Source organism: Fusarium oxysporum, chromosome 4, assembly GCF_000149955.1.
Source record: "Fusarium oxysporum f. sp. lycopersici 4287 chromosome 4, whole genome shotgun sequence".
Lineage (NCBI taxonomy): Eukaryota > Fungi > Ascomycota > Sordariomycetes > Hypocreales > Nectriaceae > Fusarium > Fusarium oxysporum.
Genome location: NC_030989.1, coordinates 5,041,360 through 5,063,062, shown reverse-complemented (window position 1 = coordinate 5,063,062; position 21,703 = coordinate 5,041,360). Strand labels below are relative to the sequence as shown.

Below are 21,703 nucleotides of genomic sequence, written 5' to 3'. Positions count from 1 at the left end.
GAAACCTCTTGCCCTCAGCCAACAAAAGCCATTGCCTACCATGTCTTCCGAAACCCATAGCAACGGACAGCTCCCACACCAAAACGAAATATAACAACACTCAATGATGAGGGAGTTTCTGTTTATGTCAAGGACTTACCTGAATCGCTTGACTTTTGGACCGTCCAGACAAACGACAACATGTCCGCTGCTTTCGAGCTAGGATACGTCACTCAAGACTTTCCAATTACTCTCAGTAATGGCGAAGACCTTCCCACTTTCAAATAAGCATATGAAAATAAGCAAAAGTCTGGTTTAGTTAAGCACGGGGGCAGCATCCTAAGATATGTAGATATCCCCCAGGTGCCTACTCGCCCATACACCGCACCGAGAGTCTGGATTATGGCATTGTAATTGCTGGCGAGCTGGAATGTGTATTGGATTCGGCATAGACTCAGACGGCTCGGCCTGGAGATGTTGTTGTTCAGAGAGGACCATGCATCAGTGGATCAAACACACAAACCAATGGGCAAGGGTCATTATTGTTCTGTTTCATGCATCACCTCTTGAGATTGCTGGCAAGCGGTTGGCTGAAGACCAGAATGGTATGGGGGTCCCTGGCTCCCATTAGAATAGATCAGCCAATTATCATGTAGATGCTACCTTGTCTTCAAAGGAGAGGCAGCTCACGGAGTCATTTCGCTTAACAACATAGACAAGTAGGAAAAAGGAGAACGTCAAGAGTCATACAAGTTGAAATGTACTTGTGGGTGGACTTATCTTATCGCATAAATGCAGCATGCTGCCTCATGAAAGCAGCTCGGCAACCCAAACCATGGTAAGATCTGACATCCTGACATTACAAAAGCATCTCTTTCTTGAGTACAACCCCAAGGTTGTGAAATGAGGTATCTCTTGTAACAATCTACAGAAGTTCTAATTAGCTGACAAGCTTCCTAAGAGAGAGCCTTTGCAAGCCTGACTAGGGTAGGCAGCCATCCAAAACCGATCTTCTCATCGTCTGCTCTGGATCAACCTTCCATAATAACCGTATCACAGGTCAACAAGCCACTCATTCCCCATACCTCAAGCAATCTTCCTAGTAGAAGCGGTGTACGGAAGGTTCGCCAAATGATGATGTTTTTAAAGAATAAAAAAAAAAAAAAAAAGCCGTATAAATCAGTCTTCATTTATTATGATATGATTTCCTTGTCAAATCCATAAACCCATACAGAATAACCTATGGCTGTGACTCTCGTTTAGGATCACAGTTTTCACAGCCATTCGCCTGTCGAAGAAGCCGCTGTCCGCCACGATTTCATCTCTTTGATCATAAAATCTCGTGATTTTCATATCAACTCTCTGCCCCAGGAACTACTGAAAGGCTTCCAGCTCCTCACACCTATTGCCCTTGTAGAGCCAAGGGTCGAATTCACCAGTAGCTGGGTCCCTCATGCCATGGTAGATGGCGCCATTGGCCACTGGAATAGCCCCATTCTGAGCTTTCGAATCTTTGAGTTGGAAGGCATCTCCCCCGCAACAACATACATATGGCGGCTTCGAGTTATAGCCTACTTGGGAATTCATAGTGATACATCAATAAAAAACCACTGGCGTGCACATAGCCTAAGAATTTCACATTCTCATACCTCCATCACCCAGTTTATAATTAGTCTCCTTCATAAGTCCGTGTAGCTTACCGCGTAGATAAGTTTGGATTCCTGTGTCGTGTTGTTAGGTACTTCTATAAACGACATGAGAGAAGTTGCAGATCCTATACATAGACAAAGTGTTCTATAAGACGCCCAACATTTGCAGGTACGGTGACGTGAAGAGCTGGATGGTTGTGCCAACCTTAGCCCCAGTAAGCCCACAGTTGCATATGGTACAGAAACCTGAAGTTAACCTTATAACAGAAAATGACTGGGGCACGGCTGGAGTTAACATCACTCAGAAGGGAAACTTTTACAAGGCTGAATTACCGTTTTAAAATGATGCCTCTAAAGCTTGTACCCATTGTATGCATCTTTGGTGCTGGTATTGGTAGAATCCGGCAGTGGTAGCCAAGTTCTGTTCCGAAGATGATAATACGCATTAAATAGTACGTCTCAGTTGGACAATTTGAGATTCACGCAGCATATTTCACTGTGGTCCCCTCTCCGCAAAGATCAATGGCTTTGCCCATATTTTCACTGCCACTTAAGACGCTGCCACATTACATATAGCCAAGTGAACGCTCAATGCATGGGCCTATAATCCATGGCCTTCAAAGTATTTAAAGGGTCGGCGCTGTTTCCCAGGAGCTTCAAGATCCATGATAATTTAGCGGGATAAGACGCCTTGCCCCCCCATATGGCCTTTGCCTCTGAAGATCCTGCTTCCGGGTAAGCATTGATTTGTACACAATGTTCTTGGTTTTAAGCTCACCTGACTTCTTTGGGAGGGCCATGTTCTAAGCAAAGATAGGTATCGTCGACTGGAAAGACAGTGTCTTCCGTGCCCTGTATTAGTAACAAGCGAGAACAGTCTGATCTGTCAAGCGTTCCGTCTTTCAGCAAGGAGAACCTGCCGCTAGACTCCCTGATAGCCTTCTCCATGTCCCCTTGAAACCCCCATTTCCAAGCAAACGCCTCAGCAGCGCTATCAAGACTAGAGTCAGCAAGACTATGCCTCCAAATGTAGAATGTCTCACCTGTGAGCAAATTCCCTATACTCGATTCCGTCAAGCCATTCCGGGTCAAAGACGTGATGGCAAGCACCACCATGAGAGACCATACCAAGGAATCTGTCGTGGTGTGTATATGCGGCTCGAATGGCGTAGTAACCTCCGGTCGAGATGCCCCATCCTACCACCTTCTTACTGTCGATGGCCTCATTCTCGTCGACCCAGTCCAGTACACTTGACCACTGACGATCAGGGCTCTTAGGATCGTCGATAAGAGCAGGAGAGTCTCCGGTACCAGGAATCTCTACCAGTAACATCCCGATCCCGCATTGGTGATATGCAGCAGCAAAACAAGCCATTTCTGGTCGCCAAGAGTCCAAACCTCCAATTCCAAAGACAATAGGCACCGGGCTTTCCTTAGAAGCACCGCTGGGCAGAGAAATCCAGATTGGAACATGTTTTCCCTCGCTTTTAAGGCCGTGCTTATGGGGCACAAGTATCTCTTCCATCGGTATGCCTCGCAGTTGTAGGCCCTTGAGAGTTGACACCTTTGATCTCTCCCAGGCATTACGTTGGATATCGGTGAGTATGTGTGGATATCGAGAAATGAACCAGACGTTTGCGGCGCGAAGGTAATATTCTGACGCCTTTTCCAGCTCCCCTGCCTGTTCTGCAGCCGCAGCTGTATCATAGAGATTACTAGCGTGGGGTTCAAACATCGAAGCGAAAGATTGCCATTCGTAAGGCTCTTTGAAGTTGAGCTAGAGTAGGTAGGTATACAGTTAGAAACGACGCAGTGAACTAAAATAAAAAAGTATTAGACGACTCACCCTAATCATCTCTTGGGCAATAGGCTCAAAATCTCTCTTATCTGTGTAAAGGAACGGGTACGTCATGCTATTCGCCTAGGTTAAAGATTAATAATGCATACCCGCTGGGCAATAAACGAATATACCTACCAAAGGTTCCCAACGAGTCTCCCACAAGCGTGCAAAGGACTCGTGGTGGGGCTGCTTGATACCCAGCTTGTCATGGACGTAGTATTTGCCTCCTGGTGCCGTCATGATTGAGATAGTGTTTCGGGTTTGTTATGAAATTATTGATTTGTGCTGAGAGAGTAGTTGCGTCAAGTTCCTGAACAAATCGCCTGGTGCTTCTTATAATGATTCAACATTGACTAACTAGCCGCCGCCGGATATAGAATCGGACATTCAGAATCGGAGATTCGGCCCGAACCTGATGCCGAATGATCAAAGATACCGATTGGCTTATGGAAATAACTCGGCATAACAAAACAATTGCCGATCCCACATGATGGGTGCTATTAATAATAAGTTGTACTGTACTGGGTCTGGTTGGGATTGTTCTTTCAGTCTTCTCATATCCTTTGTCAAGGTACCAAAACATCGTCTCATCCGTCTACCTATGTTTTTCACCGACTTTAAGCCCTTCACCGTTGAGGTGCAGTCTGATCCTCCTGTTACAATCTTTGGCAAGAAGAGTGACAGACAGGGATCTGAAGCATTTCCCCCGCTACTTCTACTACATGGCTTCCCCGAAAGTCACTATTGTTGGCACAATGTGGTCCCATCGCTCATGCACAAGTATAACATTGTGCTGATGGACCTTCGGGGATACGGTGAATCCTCCAAGCCGGAACTAGTCTCGCAGTATGCAAAGAGTTTAATGGCTCGCGACTGCGCCATTGTTATGTCGACCCTCGGCTTTGAGACATTCTTTGTCTGCGCCCATGACCGTGGTGCAAGAGTGGCTCATAAGCTCTGCGTCGACTATCCTGAACGCGTGAGAAAGGCTATTCTGCTTGACATTGCCCCAACTTTGGATATGTATTCCTCTCCGACATTTGACATGGCAAAGACTTATTTTCATTGGTTCTTCCTTATCCAGAAAACACCGTTTCCTGAAGAATTAATCGCCTCGAATGCTCGCAGGACGGCAGAAATGTTTCTCGCTGGAGGAGACAAAGATCAACTTGAACGCTTTGACCAAGGGTGTTTCGCCTACTATGTTGACCGTCTGGGTGATAAAGCTTGTATACACGCCATGTGCCAGGACTATCGAGCCAGCGCCTCTGTAGACTTGGAGGAGGCACGCCAGGACGAACGTCTAGGAATCAAGATTCAATGTCCATTGCTCGTTCTCTGGAGCAAACATGGTCTGATAGCATCGCAATATGAGCCCTTGAATCTGTGGAAGGCATTAGCCAAGGTCCAGGAAAGCGTCACAGGGTGGGCGGTCGACTCGGGCCATTTCATCCCGGAACACATACCTCTACAGGTGGCCTCGGCTATAGAGACGTTTCTCACTTGATTTTATCTCCATGGGTCAATGATTCGTGTTAGTGGCCGCTCAAAACAGTGATTGAGTGATCTACAATAGATTCAGTGATTGGAAGAGGGGCGATAGAATCAAGGTGAAAGACTCGCAGTAAACGCGACTTTCGAAAACTTGATTTGAACGATGAGTTACCTATCATATAATTTATAAACTGTTGCCTGCAAGCACGTCTATGTACACTCCTTGATCCTATCTATGCAAGCTGGCGCCGACGTGATTTGATATCCTTTGTTTCCTGTCACTGGTGATACGCAATCTGTGGCGGGTAGAGTGCAAGGCAGTCGAGGTCCCAATCTGCCATATTCTGAAAATCAAACATGTCGCAGAAGTTTCAATTAAGGTTTCTGGACGGCTTTCCTCTGCCTCACCCATCGATGTGTAAAAATCATAGTTTGCTGCAATGTATCGGACCATCGTACGCCGTGAGGAAATGAGGGAGTCTTTGATGTATGGGTTATAAGCGAGAGGGAGTTGTTTAAACTCGTCCCATTCAATAGCCGAAAAGGGCACTCTCTGACGCGTGAGTAAACTGATCAATGCTTCCTGATATGCTTGCTAGTTGAAGGCATTTCGAAGTGCGTCCTCGCTTGCTATAAGGCCAAAATGTGCAGAGATTGAGCGCTGGGTGTCCGACACAGACCCTGGGTGGACCTGGATGCGACGGGGTTGTGTGTTTCCGAAGTTGATGGGCAGCATTTGCCTTATGATTATATCGTTATTTCCACAAACAGGTGCAAGTATAAATAGCTGGTATATGCACTTTTGAGAAAATTTCGCGGGTATTTGAACGGTCCTGCGTGATGTCCATAATTGAGAGGAAGTTTGACGGCAATCCATTGACATCTGGGGGGTTTTCTGTAGCACCAATAATAGACGATGTGTCAGATGACATATTAGTAGGCAAAAGGCGAGACTTTGAACGTGGTATTATGAATTGAGACCCGATATCAATACGTTTTATGTCGACCTAGCACTGATACACGAATGCAGACATTGAACAAAAGATCAGTGTAGATTGAGGACTCTCTCTTCTATCTAAAGAGCAACGAGAGTCGGTCTCTTATGCCTGTATTTAGTCTGCCGATCTCACAGGCAGCAGGCTGTTACCTGACGCTAGGTATGGCATAGCGTTCACGCTGACCGTGAAGCTATTCATAATGGTCGTGATCCTTGCCCTTGACCTAAGCGAAGGCCTCCGGTGCTTGACATTTTGAAGGATTTTTCGAGTGCCAGGGCTGGAAAATCGTTTAACCGTTCAAACGGTTCTGGGATACTTTTAATCAGTTAAACGATTCAACATACATAAACGTTTTAAACGAAACGAACGAATGAATGAATGAACGAATGAACGAAAGTGCCAATGTATGAGTAGGGTCCATACTCATAAGGAGCTTATCATTAACCTCGAACTGGCCAAGGGAATAAGAACGCTTACATCCGAGTGTAGAGGATAAAGAATGGCCCTGTTGTTCTCTTGTGAATGGTAAATGACTGTTGCCCAGCTTTGGCGCAGGTCATAATGAAAAACCCTATCGTGATGCCGAAGTAAATATTTGGGAGTTCACGGGGGTATACCGGCGCTCCGAATTGCTCAGACCCATGTTGGTTTCACACGATAGACTGACCAAAACAGGTTCAAGTGAGAAGCCGCAGGAAACGTCTTCAAGTGCGGATTTCGCATAGCGTGGGGAGGTGTTATACCGCAGCCGAATCCACGAGTTCCCCAGGCAGGGAAATCCCACCTTTCAGTCTCTGTAACGGAAACCAAAGGTTCTTGGCAACGTTCGAAAGAATCTGGAGTGAATAAATGCCGAGTAAAGAGACTTTTGGCTTCCTTGATGAGAGGGTTTCATATGCGGCTATGTACTTTGGGCAATAAGGTGGAAATGAGAATTATTTAACGCCAGATGCATCCCAAGTCGCAAACCAAGAAAGGCCGTACATTGAACACACAATTCACTGGAGTAAAGGCTTAATGAGGATCGACATTAAGGTTCACCAAGCCGGGTCAAGACCGCATGCTAACATGCCATGACAGCTCGGCACTGGCTAACTGACACAGCCGTTCAATTTTAAAAGCTACCGACATACAACGGCTCAACTAGCAAACGCCTTGGCTTCTCTGTCTAGACTCTTCGTATTGCTTCGTGAAACGTGGCTAAGGCCAACAGCATCGAGGGTCGAGAACCCTCCGTCGAAGAGATGCTGCATCGCCATCCTTTGCGTTCTAACAATCGCTCTATTCCATTGTGCATTCGTATTTCCCCCTCCTTCTTCTGAATAAAACTTAAATAACCATTGGAGAATAACATCCAGGTATGCTTTTTGGTTCTGGCCTGTAAAACAATGAATGAAAGGCAGGGATGTTAGGTGCCCAGTTAATGATTGATTGGGGCTACAGGGCTCCATACAGCGGGCGGCACTGGCAAAACTCCACGTGCTTGCAGCGTTGACTGGTGGCTACAGGCTGTGGGTTAGTTGTGGCTTGGATGGCTGCTCGTCAACGTAGTACTTGATGGATAAGCTAATTAGCGAACCACTTTTAAACGCGGGAGTATCTCCTCGGATTTTGCCGATTCTCGCTGATCACCTACCCCAGTCCGTTCAACATGTGACGAGGCTTGTGGAGATTGTCAGGGCATATGCCAACCTTAACGAGATCCGGTAGCCGGCGGGCGTTCTTGGTTGTCGAGCAGTAAACACCGGCAAGCACAGCGGCGATGTGATGCCGTAGACGATTACAGTACAATCCCTGTTTTATTATTAGCGTATTACTACTTGCAGGGGTATATAATAAATAAATAAATATATATTTTAAAAATTCAAATAGTAGCCCTTGCCTTTTTAGGCCCGGGCTGCATTGTGCTAACAGAAAAACAGGGTCTGAACGGTATGTTAAACCGGCAATAGACGAATGCAATAGGCGAATACCATAGGCAAATCGGTCTCATAGAAAACGCTGACTTGGACGGCAAAGGATTTGTTAGCTACAAAGGACATGAGCTCCTTAATAAAGATGCAAACAACCGCGTTAACACAGTCGCAACCATTGGAGAAGAGCCCATTATTAGGCAGCTATAATAAAATCCTAGCCAATGCTATAATATTTAAGTGTTTCCCTCAAGCTTACTTATAGCAGTACCTAATGTTCCTATATTAATTAGCATATTATAGTAGTTTGATCTTTCCCTATTTTATTTACTGATAATGATTAGTGAGAAGGTGATGGTGTCTATTAGCACATGAGAGGCATAACATCAGTGCAACTATGTGAGTTCGCGTTGATTTGTTAGCCTTGTTTTCTCCGCGATCAGAATCCTCCCGCTTTTCCCCACTTTAGGAGGCTTTTACCAATGCGCTTATGATGGTGACATGGTAACAAGTTCTCATCAGCCATTGGATCGGAATGCGGGGAACAAAGTGACGCAGTTTTGCAGAAAGTGTCAAACCAGAGGGGCAACTACACGCTAATTCTGCATCCAGCCACATCCGGAAAGCCATCAAGGCGTCAGGCAAGCATGTGAAACAGTAGTACCCTCTTCGTGTATTGCAAGGTTTCTTATTCTTGTCTCCGAAAACAGGCCCAAGCCTAAAAAGCTCCAAATACGTGTTTTTCTTCTTCTTGTTTTCTTACCTAGACAAAGACAACAGATGCACTCTTTAAACTTTTTCGCCAAGAAAAATACTGCATCCCCTGTTCAACAAACCACAAGGCCCTGCTTTGCGTTTTGGACAAGAATGATGTCAAAGCCATGATACGCCCGAGAACATGGTATAGCCCCGTGTTAGACTGTTTAGCTCCATTAACCCTCCTTGTGAATTATCGTTGCCACCAAGGGCATCACCCCATGGGATTGTGGTGGCCGTGTCGTTGGATGAAGACGTTTTCATCATCGGGACATCCACTGATTTGGGTGCTTCACTCCTAATATATTGTTGAATAAGAGCGCAGTTGCAGTCGCTATGCCTCAAAATCTCTGACTTGAGGTGGTAAACTTGCTCAATGAGGTCGTTATAGCAAGAAGAGAGTTGCTGATGCCGACCTTCCAATATTTCCACCTCAGTGGCCAAAGCATTTTCTTGATTCTGCTTGCGAGCACGACACTTGGCAGCAGCGTGTCGGTTTCGTTCCGGAGCGCTCAGAGGCCATCTATACCCAGCATTCTTTAACTGTGTTTCCCTTTCTCGTGGACTCTTTGTGTCGCAAAGAGGCTGTCTGTGTATGGGCCTTCTCCCACGTGCTGCCTTCTTGTTCGACTCCAGCGCCGAGCGAGCACGGTTTAGATCAGACTGTTTGAAGGAATCTAGTTTTCCTTGGCTGTTGTAGCTTTGGATAAAGTTTGGTGTAATGTTCTCGGCCATAGGAGTCTCTTGTATGGGATAAACGAACTCGGAAGACTGCTGGACTGTATATGATGCGAATGATGGTTGCATACTACCAAGGCTAGTTTGGTTCAAGAGGCTGTTAGGAATTTCAGTATTCCTGGGCTGACTGAAGTCTGGCGTTGAGAGATCCGAGCCTTGGAAGCCCGTGGAGTTCGTGGTGACAAATCCAGAAGAGGAAGCAACCCAATCCCATGGAAGTAGGCCACCTGGTATATCTTGCCGTGCATGTTCAAAGCAGGGTTGCTCCACTCCAAGCTCATTATATCCAAAAAATGAAGGCGTCCTCAAGTAGTCAGCGTCTTCTGCGACATCTGTAAAGGCCATGGCTCTTGTATTATGAACTGTGTTGTTCCGCCACTTGGAACTTTCTGATGCTCTTCTTTGGGCGGGGAGGTGCGTAGGAGAGGGTTCAATGACCCGGACTTGGGTTGTTATCGACTCAGTCACTCGCTAGATTCGTAGTAATTGCTTCTGTGGGCTGGGTGACTGGCCTGGCTAAAACCCAGTGGTCTGCATGAGAATTCAAGATTATCAAGCGACTGGGCGAGGCGATCAGAATAAAATAACGAAAGCTCCCCAATAACACATCATGATGATCCAACGCAGTATACGGGGACCGAGGTTCTATCTCCGACACTGTTAATTAAGGGTGGAGTAGAGACATCAGCATGTACTAATACTAATGCAGAGCCGCTCAACGTCGATCGTCCATCCGCACACCTTCGACTCTGAGTGCACGGACCGAATTATGATGTATGGTGAAACTGGCTGTCTCTTTTCGAACACGCACATAAGCCGTCAGCAAGGGTCAGCCACGGAGGGCTGTGTTTGTAATTGTTTGTGATTGTGATAGTGGCTGGAAGTTGGTGGAATAGAAACAGGGATTGGAAACAGTTGAAATGCATTCGAGATTATTTCTGAACCCTGGAGGTTGTTGTTGGATGTATCCATATTTTTTTGGTCAATGCCTTATGTCTTGATGCCGGAGGGGAAGCGACAGTTGTGCGGGCCACGTACAATGACGCATACAGTGTAATGACGAGGTTGGTGATGCTGGTAGAGAAAATCCAACTTCTCCGGCGCTCAGTCTTGGTTTATACGACTGGTTTCTTCACCAGGTCTTTATAATATCTCTTTTAATATATATAATTATTACTACTATTTAAATATATTTAGGTCCAGTCAAAAATTGATTATAATATATTTAACTTAGTGTTTAGGTCCGAGGTCTTGTTCATATCCCGCTACCACGGAAGTTCCCGGTCTCGTAACATTAGGATCGCCACAGGGATTGTAGGACTTACGGTCAATCCCTAAGTACCATGCAAGCCTCAACGAAAATTTAAAGTATGTCTCAGGCTTATGCTATCGGTGCCAGCTCCGGTAAGGCTGGCCGTCCCAACCGCCTATGTCAACTTTAGGCGTGAACTGGGGATCCAAGAATTTGAGCTTGGTGGAGGGCGTTGGAAGAAGAGGAATTGGGCATGTGGTGAGGATGGCATGAGAGACCAAGCAACAAACAGCACCAGTCAAGCACAGTTCCGAAATTTGTAGAATATATCATAAGGCTCAAGTTTCCGCGTCCGGCGCCACGCTTTCTTTTCTCTAATCGATACGAAGCAGCTTACAGGGCAATGTCAGAGAAATGCAGCCATGCTGCATGGACAAACCTGCAATTTTATCTGAAGAAAGGCAATGTGAATAACTAATGTCTCAACGCCATCGAGCGGATCTCGTTGTCATTGTGATGGCAAAATTCGCCAGGAATGATGGCATTTCCGAATAGCTAGCATGTGTTGAACGGGCACTTGGTGTCACGTGCAAGCAGCGATACTTTATTACAACCGAAACGGTAAATCTCTAAGGGGCTGAATTGAACAGAAGACATTAATATACCAATCTGAATCAATGGACCGAATGCACGTAAAGTTTAACAGAGGATCCTTAGAACGTAGCTCTTTGACCTACGTCTTGTCAATAGAGCCTGACCTGCCTGCAGTGCCTATCCGATTTCTACCTTAATAGTTACTTTTTAAAATATTTTAATAACTTAACTTTAACTCTAAACTTATTTAAAATTTACTTATAAATATTTAATTATATAAATAATATTATAAAAGCTATTAAACTCTTTAATATAATATTTAATATAATTATATAAGAAATTAAATTTATATTATAACTATAAAGCTTTTAAGATATAAGGAAAATAATAGACCTTTTAGCATAGTGGTTTATATATTATACTTCTACCTTATATATTATAATAAATACTTAGATATATCTTTTAAGGCTAACTTATAACCTTAAAAAGAATATATATAAAAATATTCTCTAAGATATAATTTAAATTAATTTAACTTAATTTAAAATATTATAAGTATTTTTATAGGGGTAGAGAATTATAAGGTTATAAGAAGTTAATTACTTATTTATTTTAATTACTTACTTATTATATATATTAGGGATTTTACCAATTTTTGCCAGATACAACTTCGGGGTGCTCTACTTCTACCTACCTATATAATACAGGGGCAAGGCACTAGTTGGTGTTAGACATTATATATACTTGGTCCATTGCTGCAGATTTGCGTGTTGATATTGTGATATCTGAAAAATCTGCCCCTTGAGGGTCCTACTATTTCAGTTTGTAATCTTAAAGTATCCCTGCTTGCATGCAAAAGCCTAGCACCTGTCTAACAATTGGAGGGCCATAACGCCTTAAAAGATAATATTAAAGGAAGGAAACTAAACCTAATATTCACAGAAACTAAGTCGACAGATAAAGAAATTCCTAGTTAATTGAACCTTTCTTAACCTGATGCCTCTAACCGAGATGATACGGCTAGTAAGATTCGTAATATTTAAAGACATACATAGAGATCTGCTTTCCAGAAGGGTCACACCTCTTAGGAATGATGTCTAGTATCCCCTCGCTGTTCCTCGGTTCATATTTAAGGCCCACAGCAGCTGCAGTAAAAAGTTCTGTAACATCCTTTTCCTTTATCCAATGCGCAACCATGTCTAAGCCAGCAATAGCTCTGCTCGCTGTCCAAATATTGCCATTAACCACCCATTTAGTATCTCGTCTAGTTTACCGAAGGTTGTCGCTTCTTTACCTATTTGTATTTAACGCGATTGACTGTCGTCGCCCTGCCATTTAGAACACCTGCTTTTGCGGCTACGAAAGCGCTGGTGCAGTTGGTGAAATGCAGCTTTCCGACTGCCACATGGTGCCGAATGTATTCAGCAAACTTTGGGTCAAGCCTGAACCCTGCAGGGCCAGGCCTGCCGAATATCCGGATACCAAGTTCAGGCGCATTGTCAACGGTGCAGCTAGGCATAATAGAAATATCAGCGATAAGATGCACAGGATCTAGATTTAAGCCAAGGCGAAATCTGGTGTGTTTGCAATGACTTTATCGTTTATCGGAGCGTATTTTCTCAAACTCTGAACGAGAGACTTGCTTCCAGAGCTAATAAGGTCTCAAGACGCGATAATATCGATGGCTTGGTACCCATAAACCAAAGAACCAACACTAATAGGAGCCATATTTCAAAGATAGCGCCAAGAGAGGATTGCAAGTCAAGCAGAGAAATGGTGGCGTGAAAGAAGTCGGGAATTGGTTGGAGATTGCATTTATGACTGACTTACGTCTCTCAAATACTTCTCCGATACCAACATAACTAGCTCTTATCTCAGTCTTGATGGGAGAAAACCTACTGGGAAGTGGATTTCACGGGCGAATTTCAGGCCGAACTATGGTGTTTGGGCTAGACCACTGGAACACCTTATACCTGGACACTGCGCGGCTAGGCAGGCTTACAAACCGCGGGCTGATGAAAGTGATGTTGTAGTAGTCAAACAAGACTCAGAAATATCAATCAACGTGACCTACCGGGCCTATCGTGCCGGTACATCGGAGAGGGATGGAGTCTTCCGCCTTGTTTGCGGACTTGGGATGATCACTGCCGAGTTGATTAATTAAATTACGCCATCACCAATGCCAATGGGCCTGGGAACTTTCTGCGATAGTGCAAGTACCGTACTGTTGTACGGATCATTAGAAGCCGAACAGTCCGGCAGACGGTCCTGGACCCCGCTGAAGTTGAGAATGTGATACGGAGAAGAGTGGATCACGCAAAGCCACACGCGGACTGGAGTGGGGTTTGCGGACTTGTGTGGGTCAACCGGGTCATGGTCAACCTTGCCTGAATTAACAATATCACTAATTGCGCTGGTACATGACAACCCATGATCTCGAGGCCCACGTAAGCATATACTTATGATTGCAATTATTCATGTCTGGCTGTAAAGCCCCCCAAAGATAAAAGGCGCAGTTCCGCGATAGACTGGCTACTCAGCATCAACACAACGCCAGCTACGCGCTTCAAACAAGCCTTCACCACCGGAATATATTCATATCACCATGCCAAGGCTGATCTCAGTTATTGGTGCCACCGGCATTCAGGGCGGCTCTGTTGTTGAAGCACTTCTCAATGACGATGCTTATAGCGTGAGAGCCATCACCAGAGACAAGACAGGTGCTGCAGCCAAATCACTCCTTGACAAAGGAGTGGAGGTTGTTGAAGCCGATTTGTATGACATTTCTTCCTTGAAAACTGCATTTTCTGGGTCTTTCGCCATCTTTGCCGCCACCAATTTCTTCCAAAATTTCCCAACCCTCAGCGCGGACGCTGCGGTTGAGGAAGAGGCGACGCAGGGTATCAACCTAGCCAGAGCTGCTATTGCGACTTCTACCCTTGAGCACTTCATCTGGTCAACTCTTCCGAACGCATCCCGAGTGAGTGAGGGCAAATCATTCGTGCCTCACTTCGTAGGCAAGAACAAGGTCGATAGGTACATCAAGTCTCAGCCGGAGTTGTTACGCAAAACGACCTTCCTCTGGGTCGGATTCTATGCTTCAAACTTGCAATACCCTTTTTTCAAACCTTTCCCGGTCACCTCTGCTGCACCGAACAAGCACGTTCAGCTTCTCCCCGCTCCATCATCGGTACCACTTAACTTGGTTGGCGACGCAAGGACAAACGTCGGCCTCTTTGTTCGTGCTATCTTGGAACAACCCACGAAGACTCTCCCGGGCAAATTTGTCCTCGCAGTGACAGATGTGATGAGTACTGGAAAGCTTCTCTCTCTATGGGCGTCTTCCAAGCAGAAGGAAGCAGAGTACGTGATGGTTGATAAACAAACCTATCACAGGCTGTGGCCTAAATGGGGGGAGGTGATGGAAGCTAACTTTACATACTTTGGTCTTGTTGGCGACAGAAGCTACTCAGGTGAGAATGGAGTTCTCACAAAGGACGATCTCGGAGTTGTTGGCTTGGTTGATACGGCCAAAGCTATAGAAATCATGGAATACTAAATAGTCTCTGTCAAATGGCATTCATAGAAGAGTAGGCATCACATCGCTTAACAGGATGTTTTAACATGCTTCCTTACATCACATAATTGAATGTCGTCTTGGATAGTTCAATGGGCTAATATGTAGAACTGCATTTATAAAAGCGAAACGTAAGTAACATAGAACCACCAGTTACATGACTTGCTTAGGTCGTGGAAATGGATTAGCTGACTCGCTAATGTTATTTGCTCCACGTATCTTCGTTCTCGCTTGCCTCTGCAAGAGCTACTTGATGTAATGACAAGACATTTAGGCTTGACCGTTGATGGTGTCAACACCCTTGCAGGCAGCTAACAGCAGCACAACAAATCGATCACGTTCATTTAGCCCCAACAATTCCTTCTGCTGGCTCCAACGGTCAGCGAATTCATTATACGAAATCGTTTTGTTCTGCCTGTTCAACTCTTGTGCCTCCGCACTTCGTCGCAGTTCGCTCCAAAATGCTTGTTGACTCTCATCATAAGAAATGTCGCTGACTGGTTCATTTGAATGGATGAACACTGGTAAAGATCCAAGTTCCGCCAGCAGCGTGCAGGTTTGGCTTATCAGCGCAGAATGAACGGATCGAGCCAGATACGAGATAAGAATCGTTCTGTATGCGCTATCAATCTCACTATTGTGCAGCGGTTTGTCATACAGTAGGAGAGGTGCCGAGTTCTCTAGTGATTCTCTGATAGGTCGCTCATTAGGGTAAGCTTCTAGATCAGTAGCAGAAGGGTGGAGTAGTTCGATTGGCAGAAAAGGTGACGAGAGGGTTTCTTTTTTCTGAAGTTCCAAAACTTGAATCCGAAGTAGCAACTCTCTTGACCAAGAAGCCACCAATGGTTCATATTTCTTAGCAAGAAACTGCTGTCTGGCACTAGTACTAAAGAGTGCGGTGATTTGGTAAAGCACCATAGCCTGTAACCGAGCAAGATCTTGACGAAAAGCCGACAGGGTCGCGGAATGACCCAAAACGTTATGTAACCCAAATCCACTTACCAGATGTTGCATCTCGGTTTCAAGCATCTGGTCGAGGATACTCCGAGTCGAGTCAGTCAGAGTACAGGCAGTGGCACAAACACCAAGGGCTCTTTGAAGCGAGAAATGAAGTTCAGTGTGGTTATTACTGTTGGGCGAAGCGACTGGCTGCAGGATGAAGGAATTTGTTGTGGTCGTCGCAAATGCATTAACAAAAGAAAGAAGTTCCCTCGCGCAGAATTGCCAGGTTTTAGTGTCACGCCCACGAGGCCAAATCTCATTTGTTTGTAGTGTTGGGTCAATACCAGGAATGTACCGCGGCCTATGCACGTCTTGTTGGCAAAGGCGAAAGTAAGCTCTGCGGCGATGCCTCGGCGGGTCACCCGGTCTCGCACTCACGTCCACTCTCAAGTTCTGGTTGTTGTTAATTCCATTAAAGAGAGGCTCAGGGAGACCAGTCAACATGTTGGATTCCAGAGTGAATAATTGTTCAGACGTAGGCAAATCAACCGCAGCCTGTGGACTCGAACGATCCCAATTCCAAGTCATTGAGTCATCCATCAATGTGAAGCCAGAGTCGAAAAGGTCGGCAACCTGTACAGTCCCTTGTTCAAGGGTGGTTTCCGAGGACCCCAGGGGACCCGGGAATGGCGTATCGTGCGATGTGAGTTCGTTTGGCGGTAACCTAACAACTGGTGCTGACTGCCATGAGCGCTGGTACGGATATGCGCATGGCAAGCATTTCTGGGCGCAACGATTACATGCTGGTACGCCACGGTCACAACGACGTTTGGCTGAGGCACAGGCCATACATGATGTTTTTCTAAGAGACATATTTGTCTGCAGGATGCTCTCTTGAGTAGTTGAGTTTGGAGTCTGAAAGGTATGTCGGGAGGAGAATACTTTAAAAAGAAGTCTTGGATTAGTAATTAGCTTAAGCAAACGGGCGGCCCATAGATAGATAGATAGATAAGTCATCGCATTGGGAAATGCCCCCCCCCCTGCAACTGGCCCTCCCCTGCTAGTGCATTATGCTATAAAGTTGAAAGCTTTCTCATTGGTTCGTTTAAGCAGTTGATAGATTACATTAAGCCTAAATAGGTATTCCAGACCAACTGTTTCCCCAGAAATATATCATCTAAGCCAATTATCCCTTTGACGGTCTCAAGGCGGCAGTCCGTACCGACAGGGAGGATGAGCCAATTGGGCGATTTTCCTACGCCGAAAATCGTATGTACTCCAATTTGGCTGTATTATTAACTGTTATAGAAGTACCAGCAGTTAGCTGAGTTACAAAGAGCAACCTTACATTGCTCACAGCGGGACCGGGTCTGAGGGACCTTTCTGCTGTTGACCCTGCCCTAGGGGGTCTTGAGGCTGCCTTTCGCGACGGCGTTGGCCTCGACGAATACCCTTACAGGCCACACAAGCAGTGCAATTTTTGCCCCAGTCAATCGGCTGCTGCAGTCGCCCTTCGGAAGGGTCAATTTGATAGCTTATTTTGGGAGGTATCGTCAACAAGAATTCAAGAACTTTGAGGCCTTGGGTTTTGGCTGTGAAATCGTGATAATTTTATTTAGCTATACGATCCGTAAATCTGAGATCACAGCCAAAAGCGGGGTATTTTTGCAGGCCCGGTACGTGACTAACGACTTGAGACCGTTAAAGGGATATTATTTAACCGACTTTGATCTAATTATGCTTAATTAATTTATCTCCTGATTTCTAATATCTAATTACCCTTTTTTAAGACTCCTTTTAATTATATAATTATTATCTTCCTAAGCTAAGGCTTATTTATATTAAACCTCTTATAGAATTATATATTCTATCTCGATTACATAATGCCGCCGGTTTAATAAGTATAATCAGATCGAACTCGATTAAACAGTCTTGACCTGGTTGGTGGGATGGCGAGAAAATAGGCTGGTATACGTGATGTAAGCGCAGGGATCGTAACAGGGCAGGTGCGCTGGGTCCTTTTATCCCTGCAGCAGTAGCGGCGTTACGTGGAGATGGTGGCATCTGAGCCGTCCCCCTGACTCCTGGCGACACGGGGCTGTTCACAAATACAAAGCCGTTCTGCAAGAGGGCTACAGGGGTTCTTTTGCTCCGATCGGCAGGGTTGTGGATCTCCAGATAAAGGGGCTCAGAGCAGCAGACAGGTTTATTATAAACAAAGCCATCGTCGCGGCTTGCAGCTCTGCAGAGCGCAAAATCAAAGCGTTTTATGTGAATATACCTATTAAGGAATAAGGCTTAGACAAGGCCACCTTTTGCTAACTATATAATGTGAAAGTAAGATAACAAAGGAAGGTACGGCCTATCTGGAGTTGCTATATAATTAAAGGGATAGGGCAGCAAATATCAGCATCTGTGACCTATTAACTATTATCGCCAGAATGCGATACTGGACTGTTACTAGAGATCTTGGAAGCCGAGCTTGCGAATTCCATTCGATCCTCCTCCTTTTTCTGACGGAGCTTGAGCCAACCCAACATGTCTGCAAGTTTATTGGCTTCGGAAGATGTTTAGAGCTAACTCGTAATCGATAAGACTTAAGGCCCTATGATCGGCATGCATATGTCAACCAGGGTTTAAGGATTACCAACCTATCGGTAAATTGCCTTTGCAATGCCGTCTGAGTTAGTCAGGGGTCTTGAAGAGTAGGCTATTTTAGACCTTGCTCTTTTTTCAGAAGCGAAAACCACAATCGTCCATCGATCGACAACCTGCCACTGTTCCCAGTTGTCGATATTCCTCAATTTCGCACACGTTGACAGCCTCTCTCTGTTACGGCTAGGTTCACCGTAAGCTTCTATATGCAGCTGTAGGCCCCACTATAATTACTACAATAGCGATTATCAGCCCACTCTTTTGCCCTGTGGCGCAGTGGTTAGGGGCAACCGTTGCACTCTGGGTATGTGGGATAGGCCCTTGCCTTATCATTTTTGAGGGCTGCATTCACATTCGTGCGCCACAACTGATGCCTTCACCCAATGCCCTGTTGGTTCAAATACTGTACATCGCTAGTTACCTCGACAGGTGGGAAGAACTGAGCTGACTCCGCGGTAGGGTGATTCTTCAAGAGACAACATTAATCGGATGGCTTCCGTCCAATAAGAAATTGATTATGCCAAGAACCATGTTTCTGTCATGGTAAACAGACCAATGAATTGGCTTGAAGAACTCCCTGGCTCATGGACCTTTCCAGCTTACGAGGAAGCGTGGCCCTGATTTGCTCAACATAAGGTTTTAACTACCTGATGGTGTCCGCGTTAGCGCCCGCCTGTCTGGTCAAAACGGCACGTATCATCCGTAAGCCGTAAGCCGTAAGCCGTTCGCAACTTTTACTCCAAATAGAAATAGATCGTCACTGTCGCCGAGTTTATGGCAGAAGCAGCATCCTTACACGCATCACACGAATGCGTCCAGATAGGTTGCTAACGTAACTATTTCTACGCAACTCAAGGGGGCAAATAAATAATCTATAAACAATCATGGCAACTATGCAGAGCGCTGGTATTATGGTACTATACAAAGCCGACTTGTCATTGTTTATAGTAATAAGAAATGCAAGTTGACTCGCCTTCACTATTATGATATTCGCCTCTTTTTAGAAAATATACATAAGAAATAAACCATGGCTAAAATCTCTCAGTTGTCAGTTTTCTCCTCTTCTTATTTTTCTCTTCTCTCGCTTGGCGCTTTACGTTGTACTTCCAGGTGACCAGCCTGGAGGTGAGTGGATTAAGGGATGAGCACGCACGCACACATGCCCACACATGCTCACACATGCATGGATTCGGATCGGGAAGTAGAGTGGGGAAAAAAATACTCTGAGAAAATGGATGGCTGACTATCAGTTGAGATAGTAAATCGAAGCCCCTGACTAGTTGTTGGATGCAGAAATGGTCAAGTTCTCAAATCCCATGAGCTTGGGCCAAGCGACAGTTTGACCTTCCTGCTTCGTGTGGTTGCATTGCGGTTTCAAGACTGCGCGTGAGCTACATGAAGATAATAATACAATTGGGGCGCATAACGGCATTTTCCGACTAGGCCATTTAAACACATGTCGTAAAAGCCACTAGACCACATACTGTAGCCAAAAGTGTAAGGTCCCTACGCAAGGGCCCGTGCTTATCAGGGCTCTCCACGTTACCAACCCAAATTGCCGGTTCTGCTCGATTACAACTGACATTGGCTCGTATGCCCACCATAATCGTTCATTTTAGTCTGCAGTGCCAACTCCAATTAAGATTATAACAGATAAAGGCATTATCGCGGCGATACAAAGAGGGCTCTTGCTAGTGCCACAACGCCAGGTCTAGATACAATTGGGAGACCTACGTATTCTGGGCCCTGCCATCATTTATGATCAGACCTCTTTTTCGTCATCATCCCATCATTTCCGCCACAAACCATTGTTACAAGGGTGGGGTTTTCGCCAGATTGGGTCGAATTAGGCCCAAACTGGCCTTAGACCAAGTTTAGACACCCTCGCTAGCCAGTGGGTTAACATCGTGGCGTGCCCCGACTCACAATACAAGGGGTCGAACGTTCGAACGCAGAGGAAGAGAGCAAGTTTAGCTAATCCCGTCCACCTCATGCCATTCTAAACTATAACTTCTGAAGCTGCCTGTACATAGACTTTAATATGTCCTTCATTACAGGAGTATAATAAACTGTAGCCATATGGACCCTGGGCGTAGTGGTACAGCACTATGTACGTCTGAGGATAAATGCGCCCTAAAACGAAAACCGATCTCGAGGACCGTGCAGACCGTGCGGACCGGCCCTGAGCGCCGACCCAACTGTGAACTAAACAACGGCTGCTCTAGCCCCTCCTGAATGGCGGCCAATACCAAACTTGGACGTACGCAGATCATGCCATCTTAGTACTGCATAAGCCAGTCTTCGGCAAATAAGTCGATATATCACATGAGCGGTGGGCTTTTGGACTACGTGTCGGGTCAGTAATGCTTGAGTACGCCGAAGGATATGTGAATGATTGGTATTCCTTAACTGCGAGGCTTGACTGATATATGTGAGGCTTGAAACATTCAGCATAAAAGTGCAAGCTATGACGATACAAGGGATTCCGGGGAGTCGGTTTCGACGTTAATGTCCGCAAACGGAACTCCAGATTCTGGACCTAAGCCCCGGCGAAGCAAATAGTTAGACCACATCTGCTTTTGAGACAGGAGGGTTGGTTGTGATGTATCAGCCCCTTCAAGTGAGAATACCCCTTTCCATGCCTCACTCTCGAAGACGGGTTCTTCTTGATACACGTCAGAAACACATATATCTGCCCAGTCCGCGTGCAAATAACTCACCAGATCAGTTTATCTTAGAAGAACTTGGTCGTCCTCTTTCTGCTTGCTACTTAATTGCACTTGAATATTCTTCGTCCTCCTAATATGGCCAGCATCACCAATCAGCTAAGCGGATTATTGAGCCTCAAGTGGGTTCGCAAATATCTCCAAAAGAGCCGCACTACAAGCCTACATAGGGAGGGTAGCTCGCAGAAGTGCGACTGCCAATGCTCTAAATACAAAGTCCTGGGGTCAGGTAGCTCTAATGGATCCGCATCTGGGACTATTAATGACCAAACCGAACCCGTGAGGCCCCACGAGGAGGCCTACGAGTACCACCAACCCTCCGCTATGATCTGGGAAAACCCTACGCCTGTCCTTGAGGAAACCAACGAAAGCATCAATTCCCGCCTCAAAATGCAACATCCTGACTTTCTGTTCCCTGCCAAGCTTGATTTGCTGGGGCCGCCATTACCACCACCCCCAAACAAGCCGCTTCCTGAAATCCCGACACAAGCTCGACCCCATAAAGTGCCAGATAAGATTGGCCGAAATAGACAGGATCCTCCACCTCCTACTTGGAACCTCGCAAATACTACACAAAGAACTACAGCAAA

General features: G+C 45.6%; 6 protein-coding genes across 6 annotated transcripts; 3 read left to right on the top strand and 3 right to left on the bottom strand.

Annotated features, from left to right (window-relative positions):
• Positions 1 to 2,667: 2,667 nt before the first annotated feature.
• On the bottom strand, positions 2,668 to 3,787 carry FOXG_04650 (uncharacterized protein; the record flags this gene model as incomplete). Its single annotated transcript, XM_018382676.1, has 3 exons — positions 3,604 to 3,787; positions 3,475 to 3,549; positions 2,668 to 3,405 (listed from the first exon to the last, which is right to left on the bottom strand). The coding sequence occupies exons 1-3, from the start codon at positions 3,706 to 3,708 to the stop codon at positions 2,668 to 2,670; spliced, it is 918 nt and encodes a 305-aa protein (XP_018239431.1). The 5' UTR covers positions 3,709 to 3,787.
• Positions 3,788 to 4,069: 282 nt separating this feature from the next.
• FOXG_04649 (uncharacterized protein) lies at positions 4,070 to 4,958 on the top strand (the record flags this gene model as incomplete). The annotated part of the gene is made up of 2 exons (XM_018382675.1): positions 4,070 to 4,893; positions 4,943 to 4,958. 2 exons carry the CDS (start codon positions 4,070 to 4,072, stop codon positions 4,956 to 4,958), a joined length of 840 nt encoding a protein of 279 aa, XP_018239430.1.
• Positions 4,959 to 8,514: 3,556 nt separating this feature from the next.
• FOXG_04648 (uncharacterized protein) lies at positions 8,515 to 9,950 on the bottom strand. Its single transcript, XM_018382674.1, has one exon. The coding sequence runs from the start codon at positions 9,710 to 9,712 to the stop codon at positions 8,747 to 8,749; it is 966 nt and encodes a 321-aa protein (XP_018239429.1). The 5' UTR covers positions 9,713 to 9,950; the 3' UTR covers positions 8,515 to 8,746.
• Positions 9,951 to 12,597: 2,647 nt separating this feature from the next.
• Positions 12,598 to 12,768, top strand: FOXG_18865 (uncharacterized protein; the record flags this gene model as incomplete). Its single annotated transcript, XM_018399005.1, has 1 exon — positions 12,598 to 12,768. The coding sequence occupies one exon, from the start codon at positions 12,598 to 12,600 to the stop codon at positions 12,766 to 12,768; it is 171 nt and encodes a 56-aa protein (XP_018239428.1).
• A 1,050-nt stretch (positions 12,769 to 13,818) lies between these two features.
• FOXG_04647 (uncharacterized protein) lies at positions 13,819 to 14,772 on the top strand (the record flags this gene model as incomplete). Its single annotated transcript, XM_018382673.1, has 1 exon — positions 13,819 to 14,772. One exon carries the CDS (start codon positions 13,819 to 13,821, stop codon positions 14,770 to 14,772), a length of 954 nt encoding a protein of 317 aa, XP_018239427.1.
• Positions 14,773 to 14,863: 91 nt separating this feature from the next.
• FOXG_04646 (uncharacterized protein) lies at positions 14,864 to 16,605 on the bottom strand (the record flags this gene model as incomplete). Its single annotated transcript, XM_018382672.1, has 1 exon — positions 14,864 to 16,605. The coding sequence occupies one exon, from the start codon at positions 16,603 to 16,605 to the stop codon at positions 15,061 to 15,063; it is 1,545 nt and encodes a 514-aa protein (XP_018239426.1). The 3' UTR covers positions 14,864 to 15,060.
• Between the last annotated feature and the right edge of the window lie 5,098 nt (positions 16,606 to 21,703).

Excerpts from the sequence above, each read along its gene's own strand:
- FOXG_04648 (XM_018382674.1), bottom strand. The coding sequence starts at position 9,712 with ATGGCCTTTACAGATGTCGCAGAAGACGCTGACTACTTGAGGACGCCT.